Source organism: Musca autumnalis, unplaced genomic scaffold (assembly GCF_047663935.1).
Source record: "Musca autumnalis isolate F117 unplaced genomic scaffold, ASM4766393v1 scaffold_3, whole genome shotgun sequence".
In the NCBI taxonomy this organism is placed as follows: domain Eukaryota; kingdom Metazoa; phylum Arthropoda; class Insecta; order Diptera; family Muscidae; genus Musca; species Musca autumnalis.
In genome coordinates, this window is record NW_027411866.1 from 194,611,669 (window position 1) to 194,636,849 (window position 25,181).

Sequence of the window (25,181 nt, forward strand, 5' to 3'; positions counted from 1 at the left end):
GATCCTTCGAGCTTAGGCGGCTGCAATTACCCGAGGGCAAATGAGCAATTGACGCTCCTCGGCTGCGAAAGATGAGGGAGTGCTCCCAGGGCCGCATTTAAACTATAGCTGCATTCGCAACTGCATCCGTATGAATGCTATTCAAATCCGCTTGATATGCATGTTGATCTAGAGGGGTTCTGTTGTAACACTGGTTACAAGAGATCATGAAGATTTTCATTGAACTGCTTGAATGGGCGGGCCTATCCACCATAGGGTGAATAAGATGGCTCTCATGGTAACACTCGAGCAGGCACTGCAACGAAAACATGTGATGGTGTCACTGTATTGGAAGAATCTTTGCCTCCTCATGTTTCACAGGAGTCGTGAGGAGGTATCCTGTTGTTGTTCTCAGAGCGGTATTCTGACAAGTTTGAACTCTTAGATAACAGATTGTTGTGTTCGGAACACAATAAAGCTAAAGGGTTTTGTAAATAGTCATCGCTAAGGTGTTGTTGTTTATCTGACTATTTGTTGTTTTGTCGTGTGTTCTAGTGCCAAGAACACGACAATTGCCCACCTCTACCACAGACCGTCCTATCACGTGTTGTATGGTGTCAAGGAGGTTTCTTTATCTGCCCCCAAGTTCTGTCGGCAAGGGACTTGAAGACATTGTTCCTTCATTTCAGCTTGTCGAAGCTATCTGCGGAATACGCGGATGTCGTGAACGTGCTGTCAAATGTGACCCTTGGAATTTTGGGGTAGTTTGTGGTCGGGGGTGTCGCATAAAGCAGGGGCTTTCGCAGACGTCTTTAACAAGCTATCGAACATTACAACCAACATCGTAGAGTAGTTAGTGGTCAAAATCAGGGCACCATCAACCAATATATTCAGAAGGGACTCATTTCAGCCATGCAGATGGTAAGCAGAGTGACAGTAGATTTAGCGGCGGATATTTTTATATTCTTTAGAGGGAAGAACTGCACTAAATCAGCAATGAAGATATTTAACCTATTACTTATGTCATCGACGATTGAACCCCACGCCACGGTAGTGCAATCAATCATCCGCATATATTAGGATCTCTAAGCCGCCCATAGCGTGTGGAATTTTAGAAAGACAGATATTAAGCAGCTCTGGAGATAGCACACCGACTTATGGAACTGTCTGCTTCACTCTACGGCTCATCGACTTCTTATTTCGGAATACAACAAATGACCGGCGCGCCGGTACATAGTTTTGCCAAAATTGGTGAAACTTATTTGGGACCGAAGCAGAAATCCCGCTTATATTTCAAGGTTATTCAATAAAAATTGGCTATATCCAAAACTAAAACGATTTTTGTTACAATCGGTAAAACTGATCAGGGGCATAAGAAAATATCATATATATGAGATGAAGGCTATTCAATTAAAATTAACCGGGGAAAGATATTTATGGGGATTATATCCAAGTCTGAATCGAGTCGGAATTTTTCATTCCAATGCCTTTATATGTACTTGTACAAAAAATCGTTAACCCAGATCAAATTCTTCTATTTTTGTCCACGATTACAAAGAAGCGGCACCACTGTGCGACGTCCACACCCACAACGTTGGATAATCAACTATATGATTATCCAACGTATCAAATACGGCTGGAGAAGGAAAGTCTTCGCTATATCCTCGAATAGCATGGCATGATTGACACCATCAAAGACCTTCGATGAGGGTCGCACTGATTTTTCTGCTTCAGGCCTAGACTGAATGTGTAGATATGACGTGTAATCATTACAGTGCATTTTCCGGAATCCAAGCCAATGTTGGCCACTGGAAACCGCTCCCCATCATGGGGATGAGTAGTGCCTCTAGAACCATCACTACTGGCGACAGGATGAAAATCGGTCTGTACGATTAGGCTCTGCTGGTATCCTTTCCTGGCTTCAGTGGCGGGGCCACTTTTCGGATCAGTCAATGTCATGTGATTTTCGGTTCTGTATAACTCATGGTCGTGGTTGCCTGCTTAATATTTAGGGGTTTGGTAGTTTTTTTTTTCAATTTCTCATATAAGGAGTGAGGGTTAACGATTTGCGTTGCACACTTGCTTACCAAAGTTCTGTTGACACCACAGTGACTGACTTCAGATAAACAAGGCTAATTAAATTCCTTCATATTTGCGATGTTAAAGCCAATCTACTACTGCTACAGTTTTATTTAAATAGCTTAGAGTGTAGAGAAACCAATCCCTTACGCACTTCATTAAAGTGGAATTTCAATCGCCTTGTTAGTGAATAGGAAATTAATATATCTGAAAATTTTAATCAATGATTTTAATTAAAATTGCAAAATGTTGTTTGTGCATGTTGTCACCGTGGTGCAATGGTATGTACCCAACCCTTGCACGCTGAAGGTCGTGGGTTCGATTCCACGGCCAAACAACATCAAACATTTTCAACGGTGGCAAAATGCCCCTCAGTAATGTTGGCGACATTTCCTGAGTATTTGAGCCATGTAAAACTTCTCTACAAGTGGTGTCTTAAGACACGCCGTTCGGACTCGGCGACAAACAGTATGTCCCATATCATGAGTTAATATGAATCGGGGTGCACTCATATATATGAGAGAAGTCTCCCTTGTCCCTTCTGGGATGTTTGTGGAGCAATATTATATCGCACCTGTTCAACAAAAGGGTAGTAACTCAAAATTTTGAAATTTTCATTTTTCATCAAAAAACGATACATAATAATCAACTCCACCTACTGTAAAAAACTTCCATTGTTTTGCCTACTCTTTCGTCAAAAAATACCGATAAGTCAATTGTCATCTCTTCAGAATTACTACTCTGTATCGACAAAAGAGACTTATTTCAAGTTGCGCCCACATGATTCAGGCATTTACATCGCGATTATTTCAGCAAAAGAGAAGTATTTCGAATTGTTCCCTCTTTATGATGTCAATCGCCGCCCATTTTTTCAGTTAAAGGGGCACAAGTCGAAATAATTTCTCTACTAAAACAAACATTTGTTTCAACAAAATGGTAGTAACTCGAAAAATAGTTTGAAATATGACCAAATACTTAATGAAATAAAAATAAATCCGGTGCTGTAGTGTAGTAAAAAAGATATCTTTACGATGGCATAGTTTTTTTGTGTATTATATCTTTAAAATTAACATAATTCGTTTTTTGTCTGTACCGAAAAGTAGAAAATTTTGAGTTACTACCCTTTTGTTGAACAGGTGCGATATGTTTATTAATATATTAATTCTACATTTATATTCAAATGTCTATAGCCCTTGGCAATATTTCTTTTTTTTTCAAACATAATGACATTTATTTCGTATTGAATCGCCTCTATTCAATACGCAAGTAATCTCGCGTGGCCTCAATGAACATCATGTTTTCTGCCTTTGTAATTTAAAGGTATTTATCGAGTAAAAACCATAGCCTATTTTTGTTGTCAAAGTAATGCTGCATCCTCTTTCACACAAGTATGCTTGTGTATACTCCAATATTACTCGAGGCCATTGGGTCCTTAGGGTGTATGTGGGTGGTGGCAGTTCATATTATGTGTTGACACGCCTTGCATGTCTAAAAAACTATTACAACGACCAACAAACACATAATAATTTAATATTATTAAATAAATAGAGTTATAGTTGTTGTTTGTTAATTGACACACACACACATTCATACACAAATATTAAACAAACACACATACTCCTACGGACACATCACAAACCCAAAGCACTGAAATATTTGCTCTTTCATTTCCGTTTCCTCTTGGAAACTCATAAATACAACGGGCCAACACACGCACAAATACCTACATATGACTACCCAGCAAACCAATCGTACCGATATCGTAACGAAATCGGAACAAAATTCGGACGTTACGCCCGATATCTGTAGTGCGATTCTCTAACACATTTTTTTGAGTTACCGACAAAAATCGATAACATTAAAACGCAAAATTATGAATGAAAAGTTCAAATAAAATTTGACAATACTGTTGCAATAGGTAGAACTTTACGACTACTTTTTATTGGTTGCTAACTTACCGAATAATATCGTTAGCTACCGAAATTATAAGCATTTTAATTTTACCGACATTTGTCGGTAACTCAAAAAATGAGTTAAAGAATCGCACTACTGATCCGAAATCGTAACGATATCTTAACGAAAGTGGTTGACATAATTTCGGAATGAAATGTCGGAGCGAAATCGGTTCGAAGGGAAATTTACTTCCGACATTTTCTCCGAAATTGGAACGAAATCTGAACTAATTCCTCTACGAAAAATCGTATAGAAATCGATACGAAATCTGAACGATTTTGCTTCCGATATGTCGGACATCCGACATTTGGTTTGCTGGGTAGTACACATTTTCTTTGATGTCTTTGACGTACGCATATATGTATGTATGTATTGGTGCATATGTGTAGAGTAGGTCATGTTGGTATGTATTGGAAAAGTGAAAAAAAATTAGTTGAGGACGGAACTTGACTAAATAAATTGAATTATGGTAATGGTATTTAGCAAAAGCATTGGCATTATCAAAGTTTGTTATTGCTTTCGTTCTTGTTGTTGTTATTGTTGCCGCTGCTGATGTATTGAAGAAGTCTTTATTCTTCGAAACAAAGTTTTAGTGCTGTGTAGTCTATGTCAAATAAATAGACAACTCTCTAATTCATTATTGATAAAGAAAAATGGTCGTGTAAAGGAAATATGTGTGTATGTATGTATGTGTGTGGGTGAAGAGTATTTCGATAGCTAGGGTATTTGAAATGAATATCGAAAAGATAATTTGCCACAAAATTGAATTTATTATAAAATATATTCGGATATCAATTCATTTATCTATTAAAAATCAATTCACCTTTGCTATTGAGGGCGGATAAAAATTCTTGTTAAATATTATTGAATATTTTAATTTAAAATTGAATTACGTTTTAGAAAGTAATGTTTACTTACAGTTAAATGCTCAATTACACTATGCAACACTGAAAATGCAAACAACTTCTAGTGGGCATTTTCTGAACGTACATGTTGAGACTACAAAACCCCTAGTTGGGTTTCCTGTTTTTAGATCGGGTTCGTATTTTATGGCCTCATCTATACCGGACTAAAATGGCCCTTTTTCCATTGATCCGGGCTTTACCTCAGGAACTAATAAGAATTTTGCCTTGCGGTGTTCAGCAATATTGTAGTCATAGAGTAGTAGAACTTAAGTGTTAAATAGATGAACTAGGAAAAGCCGCAACTAGCGCATATAAATTGATAAAATATATAAAAGTTTACATAATTTCTGGAATTATGTTCAGTTACATCCAAACTATTGAGAGTTGAACCAAGTAACCTTTCGCAAAAAATTTCCAAATAATGTGCTCAGCAATTCTTCAGAACATTGTGAAACTGTAAAACACTTATTTCATGTTGTTTAGGAGGTATTTCATATCATACTTTCTACAAAATATATTTCAAAAAACGTTCACACAGGCTGTTTATTCTCATACTAGCGGACCCGGCGAACTTCGTCTCGCTATTAAGGAATAAAATTGCATACAAAAACTCAATTTTCGATTTTTCCAATTTTCCGACTTTTCCAGAGAGATTTTCCAAAATTTTCTTCCGTAAAGACCTTCTCCTCGAAAATACGAATAACTGACAAAAAAAATTACAGAAATCGGCCTAGCCGTTCTCATTTTATGAATTACTATACATTTTTTACACCATTTTTATATATATAGATTTGAAATTTCAATGTATTGTTAATATTTTTTTCAAATTGTCGTTGAAAAATATGCTAGAAACAACGCGATATAGTCATTTTACAACAATGATATGTTCTGAAGAGTTGTGTACTACATTTCAGCGAATATTTTTCGCAAATATAATATTAAGGAAAATTTAGCCGTTTTGAAGATACGCTGCGAAATATATACAAATTACGGAATTATTAGATATAGTATAAAATTTGAGGCAATATATGTGGTTATTCGTGTTAATTTTTTTCCAAATACCTTCTTCTTGTTCTTATCTACAAGTTTGCTGTGGATGTCATGGAAAGATTCGTATTAGTTTTAAAGATATAGCCCCGATTTGCTTTAAAAAGTCGATATTTAATCATGTTTAGATGGGACCATAAAATCCGAACCCGATCTAACAAAACAAAACCCAAAGAGGGTTTTTGTCTATTGGGTCTGTACTTTCATAAAAACCGTATTAGAAGAGAAATTACGTTAAAAATGTTGCACAGTGTTATGGAAAATGTTGAGCATTTACAAGCAGATTCAAAAGGCAAAATTACTCAGAAGCCCGAAACATGTAAAATTAAACGAGGCTTTTACTCTAAACTATGAAATATTTTTGTGGAGAAATTGTCAAATGAACAAAGTTACAAATAACACTGTGAACAGAAATTTTGGGGCAGCGATAATTCCTTTTGACCATGAAAGCCCTTGGTGAGTTTATTAAGAATCCCGAAGGACCGATTCACCGTGAGTCGAACTTCCTAGTTATGGCGTGATGAAGTTTCTGCTGTGGTACTTTTATAGCAGTTCTTAAAATAAAGGACGAAAGGGACATTGAAGAAAACGAGATAGAAGATCGAAATGCTCTTCGAAAATAATCCTCATTCGATTTGACTGACTCAAAAATAAGCTAAAACAACAGTTAACAAAGATATAATGCTAACTTCAGATGCATTACAGGGTGTTCAGCAGAAACTTCATCACTTCACTTTAATATACTGAATAGGTGTTATTGTGAGTATAGCTAGATGAAAGAGCTCCATCTATAAAAGTCTTTAAAAAAGAAACCACTAACGTTTTTAGCAGAAGGAGAAAGGTAAAACTTCGTGGAAGAAGATGAAAAACTATTCAAGATTCCGACAGTGGAGCCTTAAAGGAAAATTCTAAAACTTCAATGGAGTAGAGCAAAAGAGGATGGCGCTTGGAAATCTAAACTGAAAGTACTTCACGAGTTAGTTAATAATGAGCCTCACGTTCAAACATTTTTTAAAAAAAAATATTTAAATATTCCCGTATTTAAATATAACAATATTTAAATATATGCAAATATGTATTTTCCGTTTTTGCTGCGTTCAAAGTTAATCCATTTGGCTTTCAGTATTTACGTAGCTACTAAGGCATCACTTTTTTAATATTGAATTTATTTGTCATTTTTACCGTTTCTATGCCACAAAAACAGTTTAAAATATTCATTCTGTCATCAATATTAGATTTTATGAAATGAAAAAAAAAATCGAATTATAATTAAACCATTTATAATTTCAGTCGGAGTCACCATAGTGGCTAATGTGATGTTAGCTATTGACGTTATCACTTACACACACACATCAACTCGCACAAAACAATTAATTATGCATTAAATTAAAAAAACAATGGAAATTTATAAATTCAAACATTTATTCAAATTCTATAGTTGTTAAATAAATATTTATTTAATATAGCTGTTAAAAACATATCTAAATCTCACCGGAGGGTTGTGATAAAACACACACACGCACACTTTAATAAAAACACAACTAATTGAAAACAAAAAAGGAGGACATAAAAAATACATCTCAAACTATATAAATTACTAAACAAACTGTCAATTAAAATAAACATGAAATTTAATTGAGTTTAATAATATTTTTTTTTTTGTGAATGCATATAAAACAAATATAAAAAAACAATACAAACTATTTGTGTAGACGTTCTGGAAAAGGTATATTAGCTCGGGTTCGGTTTAAATATAGTTGCATTGAAAACATCTAAGGACATTAAAAACAAGTAAAAAACGTTCAGTTCAGTAGGGGAAGAACTTTCAATACCCTCCACCATGTAATGATCTGAACTTATGGAACTTGATTAGGTACCGTTATATGGGGACAATACCAAAACAGTTTTTTGTCCCCACATATTTTCCTTATATATATTCACCATAGATATTTCAAAAACAGTTTGGACCGAGCACACATAATCTTCTGAAAGAATTTATTATGAAAAAACATCAATGAAATATATTTTGTGACCGCAGATAACGAAAATGTGAATAAAAACGGTAGAATATGATCCTAAATCATATATGAAAAGCGAAAGCTTCTAGGGATGTTAAATATTATAGCTACTAATTTCTTTTGTTCAGAGACTCATAATGAAATTTGATTTCGAACATTTCTTCTTTTGACACAATTGGCAAAAAGTGAAGTATTTTAGGAGATTTTGACTGAGTATCAAATAATTTCTACCTATAATATCTTAGTTTGTAAAGTAATTTTCTTAACAAATTATTTTATTTAGATATATAGTTTGTTCTGGGACTTATAGTGAAATTTTGTGTAGAATATTTCTTCTTTTGACAACTTTCGTCTAAAACTAAATTTCATGTTACTTTCATGGATCAATCCGAAAAAAACAATACAAATTTATTAAAAAAATATTTGGGTGTTTTGTTGGCAAATTTGATGTATATATTTTCTTGATATATATTGCAAATACAACTTCATTTATTTAGCGACTTATATTGAAATTTGATGGAGAATATTTTTGTCTTTGACGTCTTCTATCTGGAATGGAGTTTTGTGGGACAAAACGTAATAAACTCAGATAAAGTACGACATTAACCCTAAAACGTGATTTTACTTTTGGCAGATTCCTGGCGTTTAGGTACTGTTTAGAGTTTTGGTGTATTCGGGACCTATAGTCAAATTTTACGACATATATATTTTGATTTGATACGATCTCATTTTAAAGGAGTTTTTAAACATTTTTGAAAAATGGACCAAAAAGACCCATTTAGTGACTCTCATGAGGGTTATTTTCTTCATAAAAAGATACCCCGCATTGTTGTCAGTAATATTGCCAAAGACACTTTATACCTAAAATGCAAGGATTCCAAGGAATCGGATGTCGAATATTTCAAAACCTGTATAAATGGGCGGAACTTGCCACGCCTATTCAGGTTACTTCCCGACGTAAACTTTCAAAACGCAGATACACGTGTCTTCTGTTTTTCGGTCCTCTTTCATAATCTGTGCGGGGTTTCGTGTAATTTTAAAAAAAGTTAAAATTTGTTGTACAGTGTTATACGATATCATTCACCAATACCTACATTCATCAATCCCTCGGCGGCCGGTTCTTTGCAACGAATTGACTCTAATTGACTCACCTCAACAACATTGTGTTTGTATTCGTATATTTTTTCACTATGGGAGCGGTAATATATACCTGCTCCGAGCTCGTTTCGTCCATGTCGGGATAGAGAAGAACTCCGGGCAATGGATCTGCCAGATTCGTATCCACCACAAACCAACACAGGTGAGATGCAATGGGGTAAGATGCTGCTCCGAACTTAGCAGCCTCCAGAACTACTACGATAGGAGTTATGTTGCTACCTGCTACTCCAGAACATCTCCCAGTGTCCAATATCGTCATCAGTATACTAAACACCCACGCAGTCTCCCCAGCAACAACAAAGGCTGCATCTTACACTGTATATTGTTGTTCAGCGCCCGGGAAAGTATTGTTCCTGTCATTGAATTGGTCTCCGCAACAAAGTCAGCGAAGTTATAGACATTATGAGTCGGACAAACATCATGGTCATTGACTGTAGTGACCAATACATTAAATGTATGGGATTAGTAGTAAAGTTTGGAACCTCCTAGGTAGAAATGCCTTATGTGTACATTCCGCCGATGAAATTTGTTTCCTGTGTTACATCCCCGATATTAGTTCGCTGTTAGAGGGAAATAACCGTTGGGTGCTAGGGGACTTCAATGCCCATCATGAGCTTTGGCATTCTGTCCTAGGTAGTGACCAGAGGGGTACAGTACTGGCCGAGCAAATTGATCTCATCAGATATCACAATTGTGGCACCAGGTCTGATAAATCACTTATCCTGGCAACCCGTCATTTCCCTTGACTCAGACCATCTTCCTATCATCGTCTTCGTAAATATACCATCCGACCACATAACCTCTGAACGCCATACTTTCCATGGGAAAGCTGATTTGCAAGGGTTCAGAGAATTTGCCAATCACCGCTTCAGACAGTTGCACATTCCCTCAAATCCTCGTGTAGCTGAGAGAACTTTCCGGGACAACATCACTGCAACAACCGCTCGCTATATACCAAATTTCCCAGCAGAGGCGACCCAAGAGTTATAGAATTTGAAGATGAACCACTGTGCGTTGCACCTCGTAATATTATATCCAAACATAGATTAATTTCGTATGTGGACAATAGGGATACGTAAGATGACTTTCGACTAATCGATTAGTCGACTTTTTGGTTGAAAAGTCTAAAAATCTAAGTGAACTTTTGGTAATAGAGAAAATCGAATAGTCTGCTTTTCATGGTCGACATTCGATTTTCCTACCAACTATTTTGTATGAAAAGTTTTGAAATTACTGCTGACAACAATATAGGTTTGTTCCAGAACTAAAAAGTATTTACAATTTTTACACATTTTACCCGAAAAGCCGTTCCCTTACACAAAAAAAGTTGTAGAGTGTTCACTTCTCTTTAAACAACAATGGCGCTGAAAAAACTTTAAAAACTTTTTACTCGACAAATTTGAGCGTGTAAAAAATAGTAACATGGTTGCCCGAATCTGATTGGCTGGTACGTTGACTTTGACATTTGTTCCAGCTTTTTTAACGTTTTTCCCTTTTTTGCGTTCCCGAACTATTTCAAAAAACTTGTGTGTGAGAACAAATTTTTTACAGTTCTCTTTTTTACGAGTTTTACTATTGAAAAGTACGGGAACGAAGCTTATGTAATACGTATTAAATAAAATTCTATAATCAAGCATAAATCGATTTTATTCGTCTTTGATTATAATCGAAAGAGCGAAAAATCGAATTTTTAGTGAAAGGTAAAAAATTCAATTTTGACTTCGATTACGTATCCCTAGTTAACAATATCCGTCCACTAAACTAACAACAACGGTAATTAAATGAAGAACTTTTTTCGGAAAACGTCCAATAATTTTCATTTTAATTTCTTATTCTTTTTGCGATTAACGCCTACACCTAACAACTGTTTATTGTTTTAAACGGGTTTTCGATCAAAACATATCTGCGATATATGGGCGCCAATAGAGCGTTGTTGTAATAGAAAGGTGAATATTTTTGTGCGTCGCGTCGTTTCTTAGGTATGGTGTAAAGCAAAACAAATATGATTGCAGATTTTTTTCTACCAACCCAGGCAAATTTTATATAAGGTAATGGTATCAAGCCAGTTGATTGTATATAAAAAGTCAAACCCTTTGATTGTTGTAATTTCCCAAACAGCATAAAGAACATTTTTGGCATAACATATTAAAATATGCGGATGCCACCACCTAATTTCATTTACCATGCTACCACCTTTCTATACCTATTTCAAAATAAGTCTTCACATTAATATTCATAACCATAGCTTTACAATACAAACATTATGCTAATGATGTGATATGCGAAATTCAAAATATCGAAAGTTTTCTCATACAAAACAACAATTTCCTGAATGTATTTATCGAAAATTTCCTTTATTTGTATTATGTAAATTTCTTCAGACAATATTATAGATAAAATAATGTAGAACTAAATTATATTTATTTTTTTTTTAATCTTTAAAATCTTGTTTGAGTATTACTTTCCCGTAGAGAAATTCTCATTTATGAGTTACCTACAAAAATCGGTAAAATTAAAATTAATTAATTTCGGTAATTAACGATGTTTTTCGATAAGTTAGTGACCATAAAAAAGTTATCGTAAAGTACTACCGATAGCAAGAGTGCTGTCAACTTTTATTTGAAATTTTCATTCACAATTTTACTTTTTAATTTTATCGATTTTTGTCGGTAACTCAAAACATGTGTTAGATAATCGCACTACTGGACAAAAAATTCAAAATTTGTCATTTACAAACATGTTTCAAAATTTGTCAGTTTTAGACCAGTCAAAAAAGACATTGAGAAAAATTCCCACAAAGCTAAGTTTTGGTGGCGAGCTATGGCTTGCGGTTAGAAACACTGTTCTAAAAGTGTCCATCGATCCCAAAGTCAAAGCTCGAAATTTAGGGATTTTTTAGGTTGTCCAATTTTGTTTGAAAACGGTCGGTCTAATCAAAAAGTGACTAGGGCAAATATTTTAGACAGAAAAATTCCCTACAAGTTTAACCTTTATGTTTTCCTAGAAGGAACATTTCTTCAGATGTAGCGGTTGTAAAAAACACATCACTTATATGCACTTATATGGGAAATACGCACATATTCAGGGAACCATCGTAATTGAGGCAGCGAATGCAAGTTGCTTCAACAAAAATCAAAGTGATTCGAGAGCAGGTCTTAAAGTGAACTTATCAGAAATCAGAAGAGTTACCGTATGAACAAATTTTCCGAACATTTTTGAACTTTTGTAGGGGAGTTACCTGAAGGAGTGGACCGATATGGCTTATCTTCAAAGTTAAACTATGTTTGGACAAAATATTACTAAGGCCAAAATTTGGACCGAATCGGCAACGCTCCAACCACCTCACACGGTGTTAAAGGTTTTTTTTTGCAACTTTCAGGCTATTTCCTCAGGAAGTATGGAATTGCCCCTAATGAAACTGCTACCGTCGTATAGAGGACAGTGAATACAAGTTGCTAAAACAAAAATCAGAGCGATTCGAGAGATGGCCCTAAACTGAACTTTTCCGAAATTTTGTGTGGGAGGTACCCGAAGGAGTGGTCCGATTGAGTCTATATTGAAACATTATCTAAGTTTGGTACACATTTTACGATGGGCAAAGTATGGACCAAATCGGTTACTCCCTGCAACAGTTATCGTGCGCACAAATTTTCCGAACATTTTCCAACTTTTGTGGGGGAGGTACCGGAAGGAGTGGACCGACATAGCAAATCTTCTAACTTAAACTAAGTTTGGGCAAAATATTACGAAAGCCAAAATTTGAACCGAATCGGTTCATCCGTTCAAGAGTTATCGTGCGCTCCAGCCAGACAGACAGACGGACGGACATTGCTCAATCGACTCCAAATTGTCTGAAACACATTTCGTCCAAACATACTTGGGGTCTAAAACCGTTATTTCGATGAGGCACATTTTGCCCGAATGAAAGTGTATATACCCTCGTTAGCATAAAAAAATCGCCGGAGGGATTTATAAATAAATCGCGGTCAAAGTTCACATTTTTAGGTCTTTTTTAGGTTTTCACGATTTTGCTTAGAAATCTCAAGTCCTATCGAAATGGGATTAAAGCAAAAGTTGTAGCAGTAAAAAGTCTCTACAAGATTGGCCTTAATGGTATTTTCGTAGGTTTTATCATTTTTGAGATATAGAAGTTCAAATTGTTTATAAAACAATGTCATGAAGGGTGCACCTTAACTAACTTTGAATGAAAACCGCTTACACCTAGGAAGTTTTCGCGAATTCTGAAACAACAATGTTTATAGATGAGAAAAATCCAAAAACAAGAAAAAATCGCTGGAGGGATTTTTAAATAAATCGCGGTCAAAGTTCACATTTTTAGGTTTATTTTAGGTTTTCGCGATTTTCCTTGGAAACCGCAAGTCCTATCGAAATGGGGCTAGAGAAAATTTTGTAGCTGTGAAAATACTCCAGGGGATTGACCTTTATGATTTGTTCCTAGGTTTACCATTTTTGAGATATAGAAGTTCAGGTCACATTTTTAGGTTTTTTTTGTTAGGGTTTTTCACGATTTGCTTGAAAACGTTAAGTCTTATCGAAATGGGCTAGAGGAAACCTTTTCGCTGTAATAATTCTCTATAAGATTGGTTTTAGTAATTTTTTCCTAGGTTGTACCATTTTTGAGATATATAAGTTTAATTTGGGAAATTGCAGTCCTGACCTTGTTTTGTGAGACGATACAGTCAGTAAATTGTTAAAATTTGAACTTCTATATCTCAAAAATGGTAATACCTACAAAAACATCATAAAAGACAATCTTGTAGAGAATTGTCACCGCTACAACACTTTCCTTAATCCCATTTCGATAGGGCTTGCGGTTTCCAGCAAAATCGCGAAAACCTAAAAAAGCCCTAAAAATGGGAACTTTGACCGCGATTTAATTGTTTTTTATTTTTCTCATCTATGAACATTGTAGTTTCAGAAACCGCAAAAACTTCCAAGGTGTAAGCACCTTTCATTTAAATTTAGTTAAGGCGCACCGTGTTATTCCATGTTAGAATCATTTTATGCAAAAATAGTCCATTTAATTTGTGTAATCGAAAGCCCACTTATATAATTTGACACTTATATCACGATATCTCAAGAATGGTGACTTCTATTGAAAAGTCATAAGCAACACTCTTATAGACAATTTTTAAGCCTACAACTTGTACTTTAGTAGACTTCTCGTTGGTCTTACCGTTTTTGAAAAAAATTCAAAAAACTGAATGAAGCCCCCAAAAAGTGACCCCTAAGCCCGAATGAAATCATTTGCACACATGAGATCAATGGGGACTTTTAAGACGTTACTTCTAATAGCAAAATCTATCTTTCCACCAAAATTCAGCTGTGTGGGAATTTTTGCAATTTCCCCCTTATACACATGTCTATTTTATCTGGACTATTGTCCTTAAAGGTTTTTTTTTAATTTAGCACTTTTATTTTAAGCTTTTACTTATAACATTAAACTATTAGCCCTTATCATCAGAGCGTTTAACAAACTATGTACGAATATACAACGCATAAACACCACACAAATACACGTATACCCACAACGGTTATAGAAATTCAATTATCTGCAAGTATGGCTGTTGGTGACATGTATTTTCTTTGGTTTAAAAGTGAACATCAATGGACACCAACATCCTTACATACACAACTATTGACAGTTAATTTATTTTGTGAATTTACATGGTAAATGTAGCATAAGTCAGTGTACCCAGCGAGGGACAAGTGCCGAGATAAAAATGAATAAGACTGGTTACTCGTTCTCTATGGAGGACGTTTCGAAGAAGAACTAACATTTCGTCGTGGTCCAAACTAAAGTGTACATAAATTACAGTGTCTTAACACATTACCATGATTTCCATGATATCAATGGCAGCAGTGATCACTGTCATTGTAATTGACTTCATGTAAATATTCACGATATGTATGTTATATGATGTTTGTGAATGCGAATGTATGTACGCTTGTAAAAGAATAACAACGTTCCAACAAGCCCTTATAAAGGAAGTATTGAAATCAACGAAAACGACATAATGGAATGGATCCATGGAATGTTGTGGATAGATATGTTTGTATGTTGGAAATGATGGAGACCAATCCTTTTGCTCCCGTTAACTGATTTCCATCTATGTGTGGACTCTCTGTCCATCATAGTTAATGGCAATATACATACATGTGGTGGACATTGACATCATTCGTTGCTAGTTGTAGCTGATGACCCGTACTTATGTGTATGCATACATACTTCTACGGAAAATGTGTACGCAGTAACAAGCAAATTTATGGGAAATGAAAATTTCGCACAGTGGTGTAATTACGGATGGAATGACAAATTATATGTTTCTAGCGACCAACAATATTAAATACATATGTATGTATGTATATTATTTTTTGGGTGCATTTATAATACAAAACTCAAATCTTGACGACCTGTTTCTCTGAGACGAATCGAGACAACATTTGTGTAGTAATTCGAAGAAATTTTGTATTATATTAGAGAAACATACCACAATATTGATGGAAAATAAATTTTGTATTAAAATAAACAGTCGAAAGACCCAAGCAATTGAACCATATTTCCCTCAAAACCAATGTCCTTACACAAATTTTATTGAATTTCCATTCCATACATAAATTGTTTGAACATGTTCTCTCTGAATATGCATCCGTATGACAATCAGCAATGACTGCATTTGAGTGACATCTTGTTTTATAAGTTTTGACAGGTAATTTGGTAAATATGTCACATTTAACAAGAAGAACAAAATATATATTTTAATGCATATGATCCCCAAAAATTTGTATATACCTACATTGTCAAGGAAATTAATAAAGTTATTCGTAAAACATAAATTAGTTTGAAAATCGATCAATAGTTTGATATTCTTTATGATTGAAAATAATATTTAAGGTAAATATGTTTTAGCATTGCATCAAATGATATTGTCGGTTTCTGAGTATGATGAAATATGTTAGCAGTTTTAACATAACTCCCAAAAATGCGGACACAAATTCCAAAAGTGAAAAACTTCTATTTGGAGTAATACATCTTACCTATGGGAATATTTTTAACTGCTGGAGGATTAAACCAAAGAAGTGGGCTGATTCGAGGTATTTAACATTCTATTCTCAAGGGTCAATATCCAGTTCTTAGCAGAAGTGTCAAATTTCCTGTCTATTATACAATTTATGATGTGTATAATGCATTTCGAAATTAAACCTAAAATAACATATCTTAAAGACCTTGGAGACCAATCAATTTCAAAATCTCTATATCTCATTACTCTGTAATTTTTCTACCTTTTTTTTTCTAGTTCAACCAGCTGTAACAAATTGTGTGCAGCAGCAGCAACACAAACAACACACTGAATGTTGTCAACAAATAAACTTTTTGCTAAACATTTATCCTGTGGCACTACTTAACCCTTAGACAAGTGGTAGAGATTTCGCTTTACAGATATAACAACAACAATAATAATAGTTACATGATAGTGTAATTCAGATAATATGTAAGACATGCATTTGAACACGTATTGTACAGTGATAGTACGTACATACAAATGTACATACATACTGCCAAAGCGGCTCTTGTGCACTCATTAACGTGTAACATGACATTGCAACAAGAAGTGTGAACATTTTCATAGTAATTAGAATGTTGTCATAAAATGAGTAGAGCAAAAAAAAAAAAAAAAAAGAAAATAATAAAAAAAGAAAAACCAGCAACATGTATTGCTGCTTCACTGAAACTTTATCTCAAGTATTTTTTCGCTGAGTAGTTGCTGATGACGACGAAGAAGAAGCAGAAAAAGAGATGAAACATTAAGTGGAATGATGTTTCGTGTGGCTTTACGGCCACGGTAATGACAAAACGGCGAAAGAGGTACACATCAGCAGTATGTACTAATGAGGGTCTTGTTGTTGCTCCCACCACCACTACCATTACAATAAAGTACACCTCACTAACTCCCTTGATGGGACCTTCAACTGCATTATGGAGTGCATTAAGTAATATGGTGAAATGTTAATTGATGTAAATTACAAATGTTATGAAATGAATTAAATTAAATAAAACTACTTCTCATCCTCTCTGAAATACCATTTTTAGAAGAAAGCGTGCATCTATAGACCCTTGTAGAAAGAACTGGTTCTTCTAAAGACTCTTTTTTAAAGAAAGGTTCATTCTATAGACCCTTTCTAAAAGACAGAGTGCTTCTATACACCTTTTCTGAAAGAAAGGTTGTGTTTCAGACTGCTCCGATAGACCCTTTCTGAAATAAGGGTGTTCGGATAGCACTTTCAGAAGTAAATGGTGCATCTAAAAATATTTTCTGAAATAAATGGTGCTTCGATAGACCCTTTGTGAAAGAAAACATGCTTCGATAGGACCTTGAAAATAAGGGTGCTTCTATAGACCCTTTCTGAAGTAAATGGTGCTTCTATAGACCCTTGTTGAAAGGAAGACTTCGATAAACCTCTTTAACATAAATGATGTATCAAAAGAAAGGGTGCTTCTATTGACCCTATCTGAAAAAAGCTTGCTTCTGTAGACCCTTTCTGAAAGAAAGTGTGTTCCGATAGACCTTTTCTGAAAGAAGTGGGGCTCCGAAAGACCCTTTCTGAAAGAAAGGGTGCTTCTATAGACCTTTTGTGAAAGAAAGGGTGCTCCGATAGACCCTTACTGAGAGCAAGGGTGCTCCGATAGACCCTTACTGAGAGCAAGGGTGCTCCGATAGACCCTTACTGAGAGCAAGGGTGCTCCGATATATTCTTTCTGAAAGAAAGGGGGCTACGATAGACCCTTTATGAAAGAAAGTGAGCTCCGATAGATCCTTTATGAAAGAAAGGGGGCTCCGATAGACCCTTTATTAAAGAAAGGGTGCTTTTATAGGCCCTTACTGAGAGCAAGGGTGCTCCAATAGACCTTTTCTGAAAGAAAGGGTGCTCCGATAGACCTTTTCTGAAAGAAAGGGCGCTCCGGTTAACCCTTTATGAAAGAATGGGGGCTGCGATAGACCCTTTATGAAAAAAGGGGGAGGCTCCGAAAGACCCTTTCTGAAAAAAAGGGTGCTCCGATAGACCCTTTCTGAAAGAAAGGGTGCTCCGATAGACCTTTTCTGAAAGAAAGGGTGCTCCGATAGACTTTTTCTGAAAGAAAGGGTGCTCCGATAGACCTTTTCTGAAAGAAAGGGTGCTCCGATAGACCTTTTCTGAAAGAAGGGGTACTCCGGTAAACCCTTTATGAAAGAAAGGGGCCTGCGATAGACCCTTTATGAAAGAAGGGGGGCTCCGAAAGACCCTTTCTGAAAAAAGGGTGCTCCGATAGACTCTTTCTGAAAGAAAGGGTGCTTCTATAGACCTTTTGTGAAAGAAAGGGTGCTCCGATAGACCCTTTCAGAAAGAAAGTGTGCTCCGATAGGCCCTTACTGAGAGCAAGGGTGCTCCGATAGACCCTTTCAGAAAGAAAGTGTGCTCCGATAGGCCCTTACTGAGAGCAAGGGTGCTCGGATAGATTCTTTCTGAAAGAAAGTGTGCTCCGATAGGCCCTTACTGAGAGCAAGGGTGCTCGGATAGATTCTTTCTGAAAGAAAGGGGGCAACGATAGACCCATTCTGAAAGAAAGGGTGCTCCGATAGACCCTTACTGAGAGCAAGGGTGCTCCGATAGATTCCTTCTGAAAGAAAGGGAGCTACGATAGACCCTTTATGAAAGAAAGGGGGCTCCGATAGACCCTTTATGAAAGAAAGAGCGCTACGATAGACCCTTTATTAAAGAAAGAGTGCTTCTATACACCTTTTCTGAAAGAAAGGTTGTTTTTTAGACTGCTCCGATAGACCTTTTCTGAAAGAAAGGGTGCTCCGGTAAACCCTTTATGAAATAAAGGGGCTGCGATAGACCCTTTATGAAAGAAGGAGGGCTCCGAAAGATCCTTTCTGAAAGAAAGGGTGCTCCGGTAAAACCTTTATGAAAGAAAGGGGGATGCTATAGACCCTTTATGGAAGAAAGGGTGCTTCTATAGACCTTTTGTGAAAGAAAGGGTGCTCCGATAGACACTTACTGAGAACAAGGGTGCTCCGATAGACCCTTACTGAGAACAAGGGTGTTCCGATAGACCCTTTCTGCAAGATAGGGGGCTACGATAGACCCTTTATGAAAGAAAGGGGGCTCCGATAGACCTTTTCTGAAAGGAAGGGTGCTACGATAGACCTTTTCTGAAAGAAAGGGTGCTAAGATAGACCTTTTCTGAAAGAAAGGGTGCTCCGATAGACCCTTTTTGAAAGAAAGGGTGCTCCGATAGACCCTTTCTGAAAGAAAGGGTGTTCCGATAGACCCTTTCTGAAAGAAAGGGTGTTCCGATAGACCCTTTATGAAAGAAAGGGTGCTCCGATCAACCCTTTATGGAAGAAAGGGTGCTCCGGTAGACCCTTTTTCGAAAGAAAGGGGCTCCGATAGACCCTTTTTGAAAGAGAGGGTGCTCCGATAGACCCTTTCTGAAAGAAAGGGTGTTCCGATAGACCCTTTTTGAAAGAAAGGTTGCTCCGATAGACCCTTTCTGAAAGAAAGGGGGCTCCGATAGACATTTTCTGAAAGAAAGGGGGCGGCGATAGACCCTTTATGAAAGAAAGGGGGCTCCGATAGACACTTTCTTAAAAATAGGGGTGCTTATATAGACCCTTTCTGAAAGAAAGGGTGCTCCGATAGATCTATTCTGAAAGAAAGGGGTCTCCGATAGACCTTTTCTGAAAGAAAGATTGTTCCGATAGACCCTTTATTAAAGAAAGGGTGCTTCTAAAGACCCTTTCTAAAAGAAAGGGTGCTTCTAAAGACCCTTTCTAAAAGAAAGGGTGCTTCTAAAGACCCTTTCTAAAAGAAAGGGTGCTTCTAAAGACCCTTTCTAAAAGAAAGGGTGCTTCTAAAGACCCTTTCTAAAAGAAAGGGTGCTTCTAAAGACCCTTTCTAAAAGAAAGGGTGCTTCTAAAGACCCTTTCTAAAAGAAAGGGTGCTTCTAAAGACCCTTTCTAAAAGAAAGGGTGCTTCTAAAGACCCTTTCTAAAAGAAAGGGTGCTTCTAAAGACCCTTTCTAAAAGAAAGGGTGCTTCTAAAGACCCTTTCTAAAAGAAAGGGTGCTTCCAAAAAAAGGGTGCTTCTAAAGACCCTTTCTAAAAGAAAGGGTGCTTCCAAAAAATGGTGCTTCTAAAGACCCTTTCTAAAAGAAAGGGTGCTTCTAAAGACTCTTTCTAAAAGAAAGGGTGCTTCTAAAGACCCTTTCTAAAAGAAAGGGTGCTTCTAAAGACCCTTTCTAAAAGAAAGGGTGCTTCTATAGACCCTTTCTGAAAGAAAGGGTGCTTCTCCGATAGACCCTTTTCTAAAAGACAGGGTGCTTCTCCGATAGACCCTTTTCTAAAAGAAAGGGAGCTCCGACAGACACTTTTCTAAAAGAAAGGGAGCTCCGACGGACACTTTGTGAAGTAAATGGTGTTTCTAAAAATATTTTCTGAAATAAATGGTGTTTCTAAAAATATTTTCTGAAATAAATGGTGCTTCTATAGACCTTGTTTGAAACAAACTGTGCTTCTATAGATCATGTTTAAAAAACTGTACTTCAATAGACCCTTTCTGATGTAAAAGGTGCTTCTATAGACACTTTCTGTCATAATAATGAGTGTATGCCTATTCTATTCCTAGACCATTGACATGGTACCTACTTTTCATCCCTGTGTTCAAATTGACTGTCGAACTTCATTTGAAATTTAACTCTAGCTCTATTTTTTATTAATTTATTCCTTTTTAAATATTAAAGTTATCTTTAAATGCTTTCCATCTAACAACCCATAAACGTAGGGAAGTGATTGGAAAGTATTTTATATATTTTATTTCGCTGAGTTCCTCTCGGCAATATTATGTTGAGCGAAATAAAAAAAGTGTCAAGGTAAAGGAGATTAATGTTGTATAAAATTTCTAGCACTACCACCCACCATAACCAACCACCCACATACTTGATGGTATATATAAAAAAAATAAAACATAAAACTACTTGTAGGAGGAAAATGCGAGTATTAAAAACTCAAGTGTACTTACTTGTATTCCTCAGTTTCATAGGTATGCAGGGGGCAGGAGGAGAAACATTTATGTTCATGCATCACTAAATGATGTTCACATGATGTACAATAATCAGGACGATCTTGACATGAACCACAATTAGCTTCACAGGGAACACAAGTTTTGTTGTCATAATCTGGAAGAAAAGAAGATGGTGCAATGAATACGAGGTAAAAATGAAAGTATTTTCCCCGTGAGACTTTTCAACTTACTTTCATAATAACCCTCTGGGCAGACCTGCAGGCAAACAGCCAAGTCGGTTACATGCAAATGGGCAGGAGCACATGTTAAACAACTATCTTGGCCAGCACCGGCACAGGTTTCACAAGATTCATGGCAAGGCCAACAGACACCACCTTGGTTGGGGAAGGAGCGGGGTGGGCAACGGCTGACACAGGTACTAAAAATACGTAGAAAGAAAACATTTAAATTGTTCACATAACTTCATGATTTTTTTAAGACAACTTACTTATCCAAACGATAATGTTTACAGGCCACACACTGGGTGGGTCCACGCCCGTAGCAGCCCTGAGAATCACATTCCGGATCACAATCATGTAAGACCAGCTTATTGTTCGAATCAGCCATGACATTTTGCCTTTGAGGTGTGGGTATATTATGACCATCTACAGTGGTAACAGCCTGCTCCGGATTAGAACCAGCTCCAGTGTAGAGATTTTGGAAATTTAAAAAACTGCTAAATTGATCGGTATTTATAGGTTGTCCCAAATCAGATTCTGTGGGATAAGTATAAACAGGATCGCGTATGGGTTGTGAGACCAAATCACTCTTCAAACGCATTGGCTGAACTGCAGTACCATAGAATATCAGCTGCCATTTGGATAAAATACCCGGTTGATTGACACGACGTCTGCCGCCATTGATAATTTGCAGAGTCCATCTACCCTCAGCCTTTTCACCCCAGAAGTGGACACTCAAGAATGGCCAATCATCAAAATTGGATTTGATTATATCACGTGGCCGCTCAAACAACAAGGTGCTTGTTGTACCCATGGGTGAGGTCAAGAGTATGCGTAAATTACCTCTTGGGAAGAAGCGCAAAGTAATGCGACATTGTACATGTTCCAAATAGCGAACTTCATTAATTGTTCCAGCACACCCGTTCACATCCATATGAGTGGCTAATGTATAGCCATAAGTTCCTTCGATTTTACGATCTTCATTATTTTCACGAGATTTGCAAATATGCTGAGGCGGCACGGTAGTCCATTGTTCAGCCAATGAGACCATAGCTCCAGCATCCATCAAACCATAACCGAATTTGTGAGAATACTTCCGTTTAACACCATTCAACATCCATCCAGATTCCTTTTCCAAAGGAGCTGGTCGTGAGGTATAAACAACCAAATACTGCATGTCACGCCATGTCAAATTCGGATTAGCTTCCAGAGCTAAAGCACAAATACCAGCAGCCAAGGGGGCAGAGGCGGAGGTACCAGTGTGTTCAACGGTACAAATGTGATCGGGTCTCAGGCGACCATCCATATCAACGGTGGCCACACTCTTATCATGGCCGGGAGTGCCTGAACTGTAAGTGGTGGCAAGGGTCGAGGAGCATTCTTCCAAATACCAGGGTTTAAAACTGAAAGGGAAGAGAAAAACAGAAGGAATTATTATCTGAAAACATGTGAAAAAATTATAAATATTTTGCGGAAAAAGAAAATCTTCTAAAATTTTTGCTTCCGAATTTCGAGTTCTAAGTGGACATATAAAGAAAGTAGAGAACACTACGTGACTCATCACGGTGCTCTTGAATCAAATTTAAATGGAAGGTGCTTACACCTGGGAAGTTTTTGCGGATTCTGAAACTACAATGTTCATAGATGAGAAAAATCGAAAAACAAAAAAAAAAAAAAAAAATCGCCGGAGCGCTTTTTAAATAAATCGCGATTCAAGTTGACATTTTTAGGGGTTGTTTAGGGTTTTGCGATTTTGCTTGGAAACCGCAAGTCCTATCAAAATGGGAATAAAGAAAATGTTGTAGCTATCGAAATTCTCTACAAGATTGACCTTACCGAAATTTTCGTAGGTTTTACAACTTTTGAGATATAGAGGTTGAAATTTGGACAATTCAAATTCAATTCAATTCTGTATCATCCCCTTATAAAACAATGTCATGACTGCAATTTCCCAACTTAAACTTATATATCTAAAAAAATGGTACAACCTAGGAAAAACTACATAAGCCAGTCTTGTAGAGAATTTTCACAGCTATAAGATTTTCTCAGGTCCCATGCCGATAAGACTTGCCGTATTCGAGCAAAATCGCGAAACCCTAACAAAAAAATGAATTGAATAAATGTGAATTTTGATCGCGACTTATTTAAAAATTCCTACAGCGATTTTTTCTTGTTTTTGGATTGTTCTCATCTATGAACATTGCTGTTTCATAATTTACAAAAACTTCCCCTGTGTAAGCGGTCTTCATTAAAAGTTAGTTAACCCTTCATGACATGCATTGTCCCAATTTGAACTTCAATATCTCAAAAATGGTAAAACCTACGACAATACCGTAAAGGTCAATCTTGTAGAAAATTGTCACAGCTACAACATTTTCTTCAGTCTCTCGCGCTCCGGCGATTTTTTTGTTTTTTGATTTTTCTCATCTATGAACATTTTAGTTTCAGAATCCGCACAAACTTCCCAGGTGTAAGCACCTTCCATTTAAATTTGATTCAAGAGCACCGTGTCATATTGATTGGTATTGAAAAATTTAAGTCTGTCAATTATTAATTTTTTTAGTCACTCCAAATTTCCTATTTTTGCTATTATAATGGATGTTTCGAAATTTTTTTCGGAGCTATAATAAAATAATTTAAAAATCCTTAAAAATATTCCACAAAAGTATCCAATTTTTGTAGCATCCAATAATAGCTTTTTTGTGAGTGTATTAAAATTCCTAGTAAATGAATATTTATTGCCTTTCAACAGATTAAATAATAGCTTATATGTATGAAGACTTGTGCGTGTATGCGGTTGCGCCTATTAGGGGTTATGTTAAAAGCTTTCACTTGAACATTATCGATTGCGGGTATAATTATTCATTAACAGCTCGCATGCGGACTTGGTTGGCCGGCCACCCGCAAAAGCAGCATTTATTTTTTTTTTTGCTTTTGTCTGTTTATTTATTCGCGTTCAGTTAATCATTTGGAATACCGCATTATAATATTTTATATATTTGAGAGTATTTTAGTCCTGGTTTTATTAATTCCATTTTATTTCTACTGTGACATTGGCAATTTGGCTGAACATTAAATGGGACAAAGATAATGAGCTGGATCATGTGAGGGTGTGTGTGAAATGTTTTTTTTTAAGAATACCAGCAGCATTGAGTGGATTTATTATTATTATTTTTAATTTAAAATGGACGTTTAACGACTTGTTAATAACCCATATGAAATGACAGATAAATATATGTGGTGAAGTGAAAATGAAATTGAAAGGGAATAATTCTCGGGACACAGATTTGTTGTGATGGGAAAAATAAGAAATAAATTACTTTTAAATATCACATGGCTTTTTTTACTTACCCTCCCTGTGTAGCACTGGATATGGACAAGGTGAAAATTGAATTGGTATAGCCATCACAATTACAGGAATCTGTATAACGACCACCATTACCGGAAGCCCACACAAAGATTGAGCCTTTGCCTTGACGACCACTGGTCACACCATAAATAAATGCACGACGCGCCAAAGGTCCAGGACCATCTACAGTTGAACCATCATCTTCAGGACCCCACGAAGCACTGTAGATATCAATATGTGATGGATTCAAACTTAACGCTTGAGCCTCAACAACATCATTTACTTTGCCATCCAACATACGGACACCTGGAAACAAAAAACATATTTTTTAAATTAGAAAAAATATAAACATTTTCTATTTTTTATATTTTATATTTTATTAGCTGAA

The 25,181-nt window shown here is 36.2% G+C and overlaps 1 protein-coding gene across 19 annotated transcripts in view; it reads right to left on the reverse strand.

Moving 5' to 3' along the window:
* The window catches only part of Fur2 (furin-like protease 2), a 719,646-nt gene that overhangs the window by 42,913 nt on the left and 651,552 nt on the right, over positions 1-25,181 (reverse strand). For all 19 annotated transcript variants that reach the window (XM_073976168.1, XM_073976161.1, XM_073976169.1 and 16 more), the window contains 4 exons: positions 24,796-25,099; positions 21,714-22,847; positions 21,457-21,644; positions 21,224-21,380 (listed from right to left, as the gene is read on the reverse strand). In XM_073976168.1, coding sequence (XP_073832269.1) covers positions 21,224-21,380; positions 21,457-21,644; positions 21,714-22,847; positions 24,796-25,099 — 1,783 coding nt within the window. The remainder of the gene's footprint in view (positions 1-21,223; positions 21,381-21,456; positions 21,645-21,713; positions 22,848-24,795; positions 25,100-25,181) is intronic.